This window comes from Leopardus geoffroyi, chromosome D3 (assembly GCF_018350155.1).
Source record: "Leopardus geoffroyi isolate Oge1 chromosome D3, O.geoffroyi_Oge1_pat1.0, whole genome shotgun sequence".
NCBI lineage: Eukaryota > Metazoa > Chordata > Mammalia > Carnivora > Felidae > Leopardus > Leopardus geoffroyi.
In genome coordinates this window covers 16821680-16835478 of record NC_059339.1, presented here as the reverse complement: position 1 = coordinate 16835478, position 13799 = coordinate 16821680, and the positions used below count along the sequence as shown (strand labels likewise).

Sequence of the window (13799 nt, the reverse complement as noted above, 5' to 3'; positions counted from 1 at the left end):
AACGTGAGAAACCTCCACTATCACCGGCTCTAAAGAACTGTTAAGCTAATGATCCCAAACTAGCCCCAAAAGGTTAATACTAACTTCTAAAGGGGGTGTTCAGCAAGCTGTCCATCCATCCTCCTCAGTTATCTTAATGCAGGAATACTGAGTGTTTGTTATTTTAAAGGTTAATAAAATGATCTGACATCTCTGCCTCGCTGCATCCAAGAGAACAAGATGGGTCACCAGCTTTATGGGAGCCGGCTGAGGAAATCTGGCCAGGGTTTGCTGTGTCTGCCAAACCGGCATGGTCTGATTCAGAAATACAGCCTATGTGCCACCAGTGTTTCCGTCGGTTTGCAAAGGATACAGGCTTCAGTAAATTGGATTAAGTGAACTTCCTTGAATGGGTCATCCAAGAAACCTACCTTAATGCCATCTTGTTTTACATAAAATAAAAACACTTAAAGAATAAAACAGAACACAAAAAGATCTGACATCAAGTTTCACTAGCCTAGTGTTCCTCTAACTCAGGTGCCCAAGGAAGACAGTTTGGCTAGTTATAGGACAACCAAGACCACCTTTCCCTTCCCAAAGCAAAGAGAAATGGTTTATTATATGTAACAGGTACATACCACCTGAATCAGAAGTTCTAGAACCAGGGACCAGCTGAAATTGGTATCTCCCCAGCCCCTAAAACAACACTTAGTACCCAAGTATTTAATGATCTGTTAAAAAACTAAAGCTCTGATTCTCCCTCAGCTACTCTTGGCCTCTTTCTTTGGGAAGTCTACAATAACATCTGAAACTAAATCTAGAAGATTTCCTCTTAAAAAAAGCTTTCCATGATTATTACCATCAATACAACATTAGCCTGGAAGTCTCTCCTCCAGCACAAAGATTTCCAGAAAGTACAAGCAGCAGAGCTCACGTTAAATACCCGTGAACTGCTTCACAAACAAAGATTTACCTGGGCAAAGGAAGGGAAGGGAGAGTCTTCTTCCAGACTCCCAACGCAGAATGAAGGACTGCCCTGACTGGCAGTCGGTGACAGAGGGGTCAGCAGAAAGTCTGAAAAGAAACCAGAGACCTGATTATATAAGTCGTTCCAAGAGAGAAGAGATGAACCCTAAATCAGGTCTAGATAATTACCAGCCCCACCACAAAAAGCAAACCTTGATCCAATTTCAATTCTGCCATGTTCTTATAAAGTCAAGAACATGGCCTATTATTCATACTAGTGATCTAGGGAAACAGAAGTTTAGTGGTCACAGTAATACTAGAAAACATGGCAGAATCTATTTCCATGCCAAAAAAAACCCCTTTCCACACCAGCTGACTCTCAAGGCCTAGGTACCGGTATGTCATGGACTGGTTTTATGTGAATGAAAATGTTCTAACAAAAAGATAAAATTTAACCAGGTCAGCCTTTATGTTCCAGCCAGATGTGTATGACCTGCTCTATTCAGTTAGTATCCAAAACACACATCCAAATGGACAGTATCCAACAGGAAGATGCAAGCTTTCCCCCGATACTCCCCAGGGAACAGTCTTCTCCATCCTTTCTGACCTAGAGTTGGGCATTTCCCACAGGTCTACCCACTGCCCTGATCACGGCTGGAAGGGAGAGGCCTCTATTCACTCTCCCAGTAGCAGACCCTTCCACAGTCAGCCAGGGCTATTTAGTACTTTCAGTCCTAGGACTATCCAGCTGCTCTTGCTTCAATACATTAAAGCCCATTCCTTCAAAAAAGCTAGTATGTGAAAGCACATACACAACCAATTTTTTATCACAGATAATGTAGTTGATGTTCTGCCATATTCCTCTGTATTTCAGCTCTCTTCTTAGACTAAAAAGCATAATAGTTGTGTATACAGCCCTCAAGATGCAGGTTATAGTCACAGTCCCTGTCACTAAGCCCCTGCCTCAGCCTCCTAATCTGCAAAGTGACAAGCATATGATCATAGCAGTCACCAAGAGCTTTAAATATTCTGCTCTTGGACATTTTATTTCAAATGGCTGGCAGAGGGGCACCTGCGTGGCTCAGGTGGTTATGCATCCAACTTCGGCTCAGGTCATGATCTCACACTTCATGAGTTTGAGCCCCACATCAGGCTCTCAGCTGTCAGCATGGAGCCTGCTTCAGATCCTCTATCCTCCTCAATCTCTCCCCTGCTTACGTGCTCTCTCCCTCTCCATAATAATAGTAATAATAATAATAATAATAATAATAATAAATTGATTAAATAAAACACTTAAAAAATCTTTAGAAATAAAACAGCTGGGTCACAGGGAAGAATCTAAGTTTAACTTTCCTGCCATATGAGCTGCCTTGAGGTTTTGAGGTTTTTAGAAAACAGCAGGGTATAAAGTAGTCAGTACAGCCAATCAGAAAGGTGAATCAAATGGCAAAAATCTGATGTACCCCAGAAATATATTAACTACCCAAAGTAAGGTTAATCACCTAAAAATCCCACCATACTGAGTAGGTTAGAGTTACAAATTCAGACACTAGGGCCTTGCTTAAGGTCTGTGGCTGGTGGGCAACTTCATTCTTTAAATCCCAACTCATTTACCTGCTTGGGAACCTGGACTTCTGCTAAGAGGAGACAGGGAGAGGGCACCATGGCCCTCGGTGCTGGTGGGACCCAAAGCAGAATCAGAGGTGCAGGTATAGGAATTGAAGGCAGGAAACTGCTGTAGATTCTCTAGGGGAATATGGACTTCTGGATCTACAAAGAAAAAAGAAGAGTACAGTAGGGCCATTTAGAATATTCCTCAAATATTTTCCAACAGTTGTGGATAGTCAATACGAATCCCCCAAGGCTCTAAGGTATGTAAACACGCTTTAAAACCCAAATTTATAGTAATTGTCACTTTATATTTTTGTTGATTTTTTTAAATGTTTACTTTGAGAAAGAAAGCGTGCACACACACGCGTAAGCACGGGAGGGGCAGAGAGAAAGCCCGATGTGGGGCTTAAACTCACAAACTGTGAGATCATGACCTGAGCTGAAGTCTGACACTTAACCAAATGAGCCACCCAGGAGCCCCTATATTTTTGTTTTAAAATAAAACCCTTATTGGGGCGCCTGGGTGGCGCAGTCGGTTAAGCGTCTGACTTCAGCCAGGTCACGATCTCGCGGTCCGTGAGTTCGAGCCCCGCGTCAGGCTCTGGGCTGATGGCTCAGAGCCTGGAGCCTGTTTCCGATTCTGTGTCTCCCTCTCTCTCTGCCCCTCCCCCGTTCATGCTCTGTCTCTCTCTGTCCCAAAAAAAATAAATAAACATTGAAAAAAAAAAATTTTTTTAAATAAAACCCTTTTTGAGGGCACCTGGCTGGCTCAGTTGGTAGAGCATGCAACTCTTAATCTCAGGGTTAAGTTCAAGCCCCACACTGGGTGTAGAGATCACTTAAAAATAAAATCTTAGGCACGCCTGGGTGGCTCAGTCAGTTAAGCATCTGACTTCAGCTCAGGTCATGATCTCACGGTTCGTGGGTTCGAGTCCCACGTCAAGCTCTGCACTGTCAGCCTGCTTCGGAATCTTTGTCTCCCTCTCTTTCTGCCCCTCCCCCACTCATGCACGTGTTCTCTCCATCCCTCTCTCTCTCAAAAAAAAACATTTAAAATAAAATCTTAAAAAATAAGTAAAAATAAAAAAATCTTTGCTCTGTTCTTAACTGAAGCCAAATATTATACACGATGGTTAATTATATTACTCTATGTACTTGTCTTTGGGTGTTTCTATAATAAAGAAGGTAAAATTAAAAAAGCCCCTGTACCTGAAACATCAGTTTTTTTCAATTATTTAGGAAATGTGCCAAATAGCTACATAGCATTGGGACCCCAGCTATACACTTATCCCAGTTGGAGAAGTAAAATTTATGTTTACCACCATAAACATGTAGTCAACACAGTGAAGTCCTTTACCTGGCTGAGGACTCGATTCTTTGTTTTCTGGAGGATAAGTAAGTACACTCTCATGTCACACTAATCTCCTGGATTCAATGAAGCTTATGTTGAAGAAGCAGATCAAAAGACTCTGTACTTACATGAAAGAGCTCTTAAATCTAACCTCCTGCATAGATTTCCTAGTTTGTCAAGGTTTCTACTATATCTTACTCTCTTGGCAGACTTGCGGTATACAGAGGTCTCCTTTAATAGAGTCAACGGTGGGATCAATGTTCCATTCAGAACACACAGGAGACAATTATCTCCTAAATTCAGCAGATCTCCAATTGCCTTCCCCAGAACAGATTTTCTCGCCTACTATACCAAGGATAAATTTAATCTCATTCCTTATTAAAAGCTATGAACTTTGACCCCCATTAATTCACTTAATTCTCAAGTCTATGAACGAAGTACTCTCATGATTCACATTTGAGAGCTAAAAAAAAAAACAACAACAAAAAACAAGTGGCAGAACTGAGATGTGAACCAAATAGTTTGGCTCCTGGGCCCAAGCACTGAGTATCTCCATGAGGATGCACAGCTGTACTAGTCTAATAGAGTTCCTGAACTTACACTTGCCCTGTTTCTTGTTCTCCTCCATCTCAATCCTGCGCTCCCGGCGGCGTTCCTCCCGAGCCTTCTTCTGGCGCTGACGCTTCCTCTTCTCAATGTCATCTGTGGGATGGTCAGACAGTGAGCAGGCAGACCAAGGACAGCCTGGCCATTAACTCCTCCCAGGTGACTAGTCACTAAGGCCACAAAAGGAGACAGCTGGACTGGATGAATGGAGTATGGTATGGAGACTCATGACAGAGCTCCTAAATTCCTCCCATACTGGGTTTCCAATCAGAAGAAACCCTGAGCTTCACTATGAAGAGAAGCAGAGTGGGTGCATTCTTACCTGAGAATATCTCCAGAGTTTCCTTAGAGACCACAGGAGGCTGCAGAGCCAGTTCACAGATGCTGAACTCACAGGTGAGCGGCAGGTGAGAGAGGTATCTATGACGCTGCCGAACATCCTACCGTGGAAAAGGGACCAAAACTCAACTAACACCAAGCCGAACTGTGAGGACAGAGGTTCCCATCCCAGACAGCTAACTCTTTGGGCTCAAAGAGTAGTGCTCAAGGTATCATCATTTTGCAAAGCCAAACAGAAACCGTCAATTGACATTCAATAAGGTAAATGATCAACCAAAAGCAGTTTTTAGGTTTGTGCTGCACATGAATAAATCAAGCCTGGTAATAAATGATTTAAAGCTGATCAGCTGTTTCTGATTTTCTGGAGCCCACAACTAAGGAGAGAGAACAGGGGAAGATAAAGAGTATTTGTTGGCAAAAAACCTGAGATCCACTGACAATTAATAACTGGGAAGGTGGAAAAAGCAGATTTCCCTACTGAATAAAGCTTGGCCTGAAACAGTACGAAAAAAAAAAGCCCATCAATTTCAGTTTAATTTTCTTTTCCATTCTCTTTCTGCATGTTTGATGGAAAGTTTACAGCGTAACAAATTTGTGATCAATATAGGGATAACTCTCAAAGGGCAAAACCTCGCATATATAAATTATCAGATAATAATTGATGGTATCTATTAGGCTGAAAATGTGTTTCAATCTTGTATAACCTAGTACAGAGCCTCCAATAACTCTTCGATTCCTTGGACATTTCTCCCAAGCCATAAGGAAAAAGAGAAAAACAAACTCATCTTGAATGAAAGTGGGAGACATCTATGTTCCCAAACCACAATAAATGAACCTAAAAACAGAGAGCAAGGGGTGACTAACAGAACCCCGACATGGTAAGAGAGCCCCATTTAACCTCTAAAATCTTTGCAGGCACAAAATCAGTGACAAAAATAGACTTAAATACAAAAGCTAAGCTCTTTGAAGAACTGTGAGCATGGGCTGCTCAGGCCCATATCAAAGAGATCAGGTTGATGACCCTCCAGAACCGTGCCACAGGGACAGGCAGGACCTTACCTCAGACATGGAGTAGCCGGCGATCTCCACCACTACTGCCGAGATCTTCTCCGGGCTCTGCTCCAGGCTGCCGTACTCCCTCACAAGGCAGCGCACATTCACAGGGTGCAGGAACATGTGCTGCCCGTCCTCCGCTGAAGACAAGCGGCTCTCTCACACAACAGTCGTGGCCAGTCCTCAAGACAGGGCCCCCCGTACAGCTAGGCCTGCCTCTCCCTCCCCGAGGCCAAAGGCAAAACAGACCCAAGCACCCACATCTAGCAGCAATACCTCCTCCTGCTAAGAGGCCAGGCCACCTTGCTGAAACATCTCTATGGCAACCCACCCCTCCTCTCAGGAACCCTCACCTTGGTAAAAGTAGTAACAAGGAGAGCCACTCAGGTGTGTGAAGCCTGGCTTGGTGATGGGTTCCTGCTGGCTGGACTCAGTACAAATGGTCCCCTCTCCAAGACTGTCATCTGCTAACTCTGAGTCATCACAAGCTTCAGGCTCCGGTTCAGACACTGCTTCCTCTTCCTCTACCAGAGGAAGAGCAAGAGGACGAGGAGAACCCAGAGAACAAACTTCGGTGGTCTCTTCATCAAAAGCAGACAGATAGTCTAACACACCCTGTTGGGACAAATTCTAGGTCAACAGAAAGTACATGTGGCAAAGGTAGACACATGAACCAAGTTCTCTGGAAGGTTTTCTTAGCTGTCACATTCATGGATTTAACATCCCTAGGTAAAGAACTAATAAGCACACGGGAAATACTCATAGTCCCCCCTCCTCTCCCATGAAGAGGAGATTTCACAATGTCACCTACCAACTCAACAGCAGCCTTGAGGAACAGCAGCCATTTAGTCTGTAACGTGGTCACACTCACCTTCCTGGGTTGAAAAACGGACTCCTTCGCCAAGGGAGCCATCAGCACCAGTTGTTCCAGAGCAGGCACAACACTAAGGACCTCCCCTCTGCTTTCAGCCAATCCTGACAGAGCCTCTTCCCGAGTCTAAACCACCAGAGAGAAGACCAGAGAAAGCTAAGTTTCTAGAAACACACTTAGTTTGTAGGGCAAGGGCTTACAATGGCCTTTCTCAACAGGAGCAAAAGTTAAAAGGCAACAAGACCCAATAGGAAAAGTACTTAAAATCCTCAATCCTTCAAGGAAACAGGGAGCAAAAAGCACCTGACACCCAAATGGGATGGTATTCTACTTACAATCTGACAGTGACAATACTACACAAAAGTTTCCTGAACAAAAAATCGAAGAACACAGAACTAGTCCTCTAGTTTTTACAAGCTACTCTTAAAGAAAGAGCCCCAGTGCGGGAAGCAGGGATTTGGCCAACTGCCATCTCAACCTGGACAGCTCTACTTCTATACAGCTTGTCTTCTCTGAAATGCACTTGAACGAATGCTCTGCATTTAATTAAAAACAAAATACACAGGACCTACTAAAGGAAGACTCAGAAGTCAGAAAGACAGGAATTCAAATACTAGCTTCATCTCATATTAGTTATATGTCCTCAAGCAAATTACCTAACCCATGACTCCATTTCCTCATCCGTGAAAGGGGATAGTTCACACCGGGATATGCAGCTCATGTGACATAAATGTAAGTACAGTACCTTAACACAGGACCTGTCACATGCCAATTACTCAAGATACAAGGGCTTTCACTGTTCTAACACAGATCAGTGATTCTCAAAATATGGTCTGAGGATGAACATTAGAATCAGTCTGGGGCGCCTGGGTGGCGCAGTCGGTTAAGCGTCCGACTTCAGCCAGGTCACGATCTCGCGGTCCGGGAGTTCGAGCCCCGCGTCGGGCTCTGGGCTGATGGCTCAGAGCCTGGAGCCTGTTTCCGATTCTGTGTCTCCCTCTCTCTCTGCCCCTCCCCCGTTCATGCTCTGTCTCTCTCTGTCCCAAAAATAAATAAACGTTGAAAAAAAAAAAAAAAATTAAAAAAAAAAAAAAAAAAAGAATCAGTCTGGAACTCATTATAACACAAATTATTAAGCCTATGGAGCCCATATTTGACTGAATTCACATCTCAGGGTGGAGGCCAACGCCCTGATTCTGATGCCTGGTAAGGATACACAGCACAGGAAATTCTCTATTTGGGTAATTTTTCCTGCTTCAAAATCCTCAGCAGGTATTACTAGGGCCTGCTGGATAGGCCATAACACTCTCCTCAAAATGCGCCTCAAATAAAACATCTCTAAAAATAAATCCAAGTGTTTCCTTAGGAAAAAAACCTACTTTGCTTAACTAAGAACATAGCTAACCTAAGACTAAGAGACTCCAGTGACTCAACTAGTTATAAGATGATTTTAATTTGTTCCTTTCAGCTGCAGAGAGTGCTTTAAAAACCACTAGGTCAACCATTCCCTCGCATCACCAACGGCCAGAGCAAACTGGCTATTTTAGCCATTAACTATGCGTTATCTTAAATTCAGGACCAAGATAACTTATCCCCACCATCCTGTCCTGTCATCCTACCTTGAGTTCCTGGATAGCTGCCTCAATAAAGCAGGACTCGGGAGTGTGCTTCTCCTCTGCCAGCTGCTGCTCCAAAGCTATTTTCTCTTCCTGAACTACCCGGTGCAGCACCTGCTCCTTAGAGGCCAGCAGCAACTTGGAGTACTGGCTGTGCTGTTCATCTACAAGAAAGCCAGCAAGATCACAAAAATGCAACAAAGCTTTGCGACCTTGTGGCTACACAGGAATTTACACAGCTTTTATCCCCCAAAGTGAAGATGGAGTAATCAGGCTAATTTTCTAAAAATAATTTAGCAATGACCTTAAATAAAAGGTTTATAACTCTGACCCCATAACACAAGGAATCCAAGAAAACCAAACACGCAGGAAAAATGTTTTAGCCAAACTATTGATTACCCTATCGTCTATAATACCAAAAAATGCTACATCAACCAGTTAAGTCCAATAATAAAGAAACGGTTAATGACATGATGGCATATTCATTAAAGAGAATTCTGCAGACATTAAAAATGGTTTTCTGGGGGCGCCTGGATGGTGCAGTCGGTTAAGCGTCCGACTTCAGCCAGGTCACGATCTCGCGGTCCGTGAGTTTGAGCCCCGCGTCAGGCTCTGGGCTGATGGCTCAGAGCCTGGAGCCTGTTTCCGATTCCGTGTCTCCCTCTCTCTCTGCCCCTCCCCCGTTCATGCTCTGTCTCTCTCTGTCCCAAAAATAAATAAAAAACGTTGAAAAAAAAATTTTTTTAAATGGTTTTCTGGGGCACGTGGCTGACTCAGTTGGAAGAGCATGCGACGCTTGATCTCGGGGTTGTGAGTTCGAGCCCAATGATGGGTGTAGAGATATTTGAAATAAAACAAAACAAAAAAACAAAACAAAACAGGGGTGCCTGGCTGGCTCAGTCTGTTAGGCATCTGACGTCAGCTCAGGTCATGATCTCGTGGTTCGTGGGTTTAAGCCCCACATCAGGCTCTGTTCTGACGGCTCTGAGCCTGAAGCCTGCTTCGGATTCTGTGTCTCCCTCTCTCTGTCCCTCCCCAACTCACACTCTGTCTCTCTCAAAAATGAATGTTAAAAAGAAAAAAAAAAGTTTATTTAATGGGGCACCTGGGTGGCCCAGTTGGTTAAGCGTTCGACTTTGGCTCAGATCACGATCTCACAATTCTTGGGTTTGAGCCCCACGTCAGGCTCTGTGCTCAGGCTCTGTGCTGACAGCTCAGAGCCTGGAGCCTGCTTCAGATTCTGTGTTTCCCTCTCTCTCTGCCCCTCCCCAACTTGTGCTCTCTCTCAAAAATAAATAAACTAAAAAAAACTTTTTAATAAAAAAAATTTAAAGATAAAAAAAATAAGCTTTAAAAATTTTTAAATAAAAATGGTTTTGTGAGATGACATTTAGTGACATGTAGAAATACCTACATTACATGAATATAAAGCAGACACCAAAAACTAGAAAATTTAATCCCAATCTTGCAAAAATATACATGAGTAGAAAAATAATCTACAACTTTGGGATATCTCTGAGTAAAAGGACCATGGATGATCTGTTTCCTTTACTTCCCTCCCCCATATTTTCTGTACTTTTTAAAAACTTTAGGACAATGTTAACTTTTGGGAAACTCTTGAAATGCCCTGTTTTCCCACCCTCCAATCCTAGTATCTGCCCAGAGATAACCATTTACAAATTGTGATACGTATTTGCCAAATCTTTTTCTATACATTTATAAATCCATAATCACTTAAGAAAACAAAGGTTTTTCCATAAATGATAAACTTTAAGTTGTTCTGTGTTTTTCATCCAACCTGTATTAAATTCTTTCAAAACATTAATACAGAGGGGTTCCTGGGTGGCTCAGTTGGTTGAGTGTCCGATTTCGGCTCAGGTCATGATCTCACGGTTCCTTGGGTTCAAGCCCCGTGTCAGACCCTGTGCGGACATCTCAGAGCCTGGAGCCTGCTTCGGATTCTGTGTTTCCCTCTCTCTCTCTCTCTGCCCCTCCCCCATTCGTGCTCTTTCAAAAATAAATGTTAAAAAAAAAATTTTTTTATATGTTAATACAGAGATCCTATTTTTACCTTCTGTATTGAGTTCCACAGCATAACAAACACTGAGTGAGTTCCTTATGGAACGTTTATTTAGCTTATTGACAGCTTCTATTACATTGTAACAAAAATTCCTTATACGTATTCCTTGGTGCATATAATTTCTTTATACTAAGTACAAAAGCTGGACCAAAGGTTGTGCATATTTTAAATACTACCAAATTGCGCCCCACCAAAAGCTGTATTGACTTACATTGCCACCCTGTATACAGTATTCATTTTCCTACCCCTGCCAAAAACCTGGTGCTTCTAATGTCTTTTTTTTGTGTGTGTGTGACAATCTGATAGGGATTTTGATTTGCATAACTCTTAGCAAAGTTAAACCTAATTCTTGGGAAGTTATTCTAGTATCCTTTTCTGGGAAATACTTTCATATGCTTAGCCCATTCTTCTACTGGACTGTTAATCTAACTTATAGAACACCTGTATATTCCAGACATTAATCTTTAGTCTTAAATGTGTAAATCTTCCCCTAGTTAATCACCTACTGACTTTAAGGAATCTTGTCAGATTTCATTCTTATAAAATCAAGTGTATCTGTCTTTTCTTTTCTAGGATCTACGGTTTCAGCCTGGTTCAAAAACCCATGCCTATCTGAGGATTTACAGAGATACTATCCTATATGTTCTCTTAAGAGTTTTAGATTTTTTAAAGTTTAGGGGCGCCTAGATGGCTCAGCCAGTTAAGTGTCTGACTCTTGACTTCGGCTCAGGTCATGATCTCATGGTTTGAGATTGAGCCCAGCATCGCACTCTGTGCTGACAGCACACAGCAGACTTGGGAGTCTCTCCCTCCCTCTCTGTGTGTCTTCTACTAGACTACTGAGTTCCTTGACAACAAGTGGCCAGTCTGGCTGACTGTGGAATCCTCAAGGCTGGGCACAATGCCAGGCACCATTTCAACAAAATTAAAAATTAAAAAATACATAACTAAACCACACCTGAAACCAAGAGTTAAACCACTCTCTGTAAACTCCCCTCTAACCTACTAGAATCCTAAAACTGACCTGCAAATGATAGAAATGGCTTGCCCAAAGGCTCAAATTTTGATAGTAGATATATTTGATAGCCTTAAAAGATGTACCCAAGATTATTACCCCCTAAATTAACAGAACTCACCTCCTAGATGAATAGGATGGTCTACATTCATCCATTTGGATTTGGGCAAGGCCAACAACACCCCTTTCTCCCTCTTCATCAGCTGCATTGTAATAGTGTCACCAACAACATACTGACGTGACTCGGTGGCAACAACACTGTAACATGGACATTTAGATGTAAAAGAGCAAGAAGTTAGCAGACTGGGGTCTAACCTAGTAAATGTCTCCTTCTCACCTCTTGAGATCCTTCTTATGCACAGAACTGTAACAGATGGGACATTTACTCCAGGTCTTCTCACTCAGTGAAAGGTAGTGCAGAATGCATGCCCAGCAGAAGATGTGTCCACAACGGGTTATCTTGGCTGCAGTAGGTGGATATAGGCATATTGGGCAAGATGGCACTTCATGGCTACAAATGCGCTGCAACAAAAGGGCACCACGAGTTACACTGCTTTCAAAGTGACATGGGATTGTCAAAGTTAAAGCCTCTCCTCTCCCACCCCCATCCCTGAACATCTCTACTCAACACATCTTCACAGCATTGTTCAAAATGCAAGTATATAATAACACGTTAAGTAAATCGTTAAGGAAATCACAATAATGGTTTAATAACTACATAACAAGTACTTTAGAGGTTCCACAAAGGAAAAAGGAACAGAAATCAATATATAATCCCATTTATAAAAAGAAACTTTTTTTTTTTTTTTAATTAAACTTTTTTTTTTTTTTTCAACATTTATTTATTTTTGGGACAGAGAGAGACAGAGCATGAACGGGGGAGGAGCAGAGAGAGGGGGAGACACAGAATCGGAAACAGGCTCCAGGCTCCGAGCCATCAGCCCAGAGCCTGACGCGGGGCTCGAACTCACGGACCGCGAGATCATGACCTGGCTGAAGTCGGACGCTTAACCGACTGCGCCACCCAGGCGCCCCTATAAAAAGAAACTTTATACGTACACGTACACGAAGGCTTATAAAAGGTCGAAAAGTAATGTACCAATAATCTCCAATAGAGAAGTCTATCAAACCTACACTTTATATGCATCTCTTTTTTTTTTTTAACCAATAAATATAGAACTTAGGTTTCATAGGCCTTGTCATTCCCTGATGTTTTTATCAATTTTCATAGTTAATGAGTAGCCAGGCTTGGAGACCTAGCACTTTGAAAAGTATTGTATGGGGTGCCTGGGTGGCTCAGTCAAACATCCAACTCTTGATTTATGCTCAGGTCACGGTCTCACAGTCGTGGGATCGAGCTCCATGTCAGGCCCACTGACATGATCAAGCTCCCTTCAGGCTTCATGCCAGGCATGGAGCCTGCTTAGGATTCTCTCTCTCCCTCTGCCCCACCCCCACTCAGGCTCACTTGTGTTCTCAAAAAAAAAAAAAAAAAAAAAAAAAAAAATTTACATCCCTATAACCTAAGAGCAGCAAAGGAATACCCAGAACTCATTACTTCAACAGAAAACAAAATGCAGCAGTGGCTTAGACAGTAGTGTACCTGGTGGCTCCCTCACCTGCCACAAGACTGAGGCCTAATTTGATATTGATTACTACAAATGGCTACCGATGAAGCCATGTTCATGCAATGAGCCCACCCTAGGTCAGGAAGGTAACCAGAGTGCCTCATGTATTTCTCTGGTTATTTCTTCCCAGGAGAAAGGAGGTCGTAGATAGAACTGTTTTGATGAGACAGAACCTTTGATGAGAGCCCTCCAACTCCCCAATCCTGCAGGCTAGTGCCAATTAGCACAAAATGAACTCCAGGAGAAACCAGGACTCATCTCTGGGGGACTTATCTCTACAGTGAGGTCATGCAGAAAAAAGGTATCAACAGTGATACCAGCCAACAGCTGCTGTGTCACCATGGTTCCTTTCCTTAGTTCTCTCTCCCACTAACAGTTTATAAGCTTAGCTGAGCTACTCACCACTTGTTCCACAAAGTCCCAGTTGACTAAGGTATCAGGATCAGCAAAATGAACTGTGTAGTCTTGGTCTTCAGACACCACAAATTGGCAGCTGGAAACAGGGAAGAGGACAGGGAAAAGGCAGACTCTCAGAAGCCACCAACAAGCCCTCAGCAGAAACTCATTACTCCTTCACTTAGAAATCAAATACAGGCCATTAGCAGCCATGGTTTGTGAAGCACTGAACTAGGACTTCAGCCTCAGTTCTGAGCCCCAGCTCTGGAGGGAATCCAAAGACTTGCC

At 42.9% G+C, this 13799-nt stretch overlaps 1 protein-coding gene and 1 pseudogene across 4 annotated transcripts in view; one reads left to right on the top strand and one right to left on the bottom strand.

Moving 5' to 3' along the window:
- RNF10 (ring finger protein 10) overlaps positions 1-13799 on the bottom strand; it is a 35657-nt gene that overhangs the window by 4261 nt on the left and 17597 nt on the right. For 2 of the 4 annotated variants that reach the window (XM_045458187.1, XM_045458189.1), the window contains exons 4-14: positions 13518-13608; positions 11825-12009; positions 11609-11745; positions 8396-8556; positions 6777-6902; positions 6259-6520; positions 5912-6045; positions 4836-4953; positions 4508-4609; positions 2560-2715; positions 953-1053 (exon numbers count right to left, since the gene is read on the bottom strand). In XM_045458187.1, coding sequence (XP_045314143.1) covers positions 953-1053; positions 2560-2715; positions 4508-4609; positions 4836-4953; positions 5912-6045; positions 6259-6520; positions 6777-6902; positions 8396-8556; positions 11609-11745; positions 11825-12009; positions 13518-13608 — 1573 coding nt within the window. The remainder of the gene's footprint in view (positions 1-952; positions 1054-2559; positions 2716-4507; positions 4610-4835; positions 4954-5911; positions 6046-6258; positions 6521-6776; positions 6903-8395; positions 8557-11608; positions 11746-11824; positions 12010-13517; positions 13609-13799) is intronic. The other 2 variants (XM_045458188.1, XM_045458190.1) reach the window with 1 other exon arrangement.
- Positions 136-514, top strand: LOC123588010 (annotated as a pseudogene).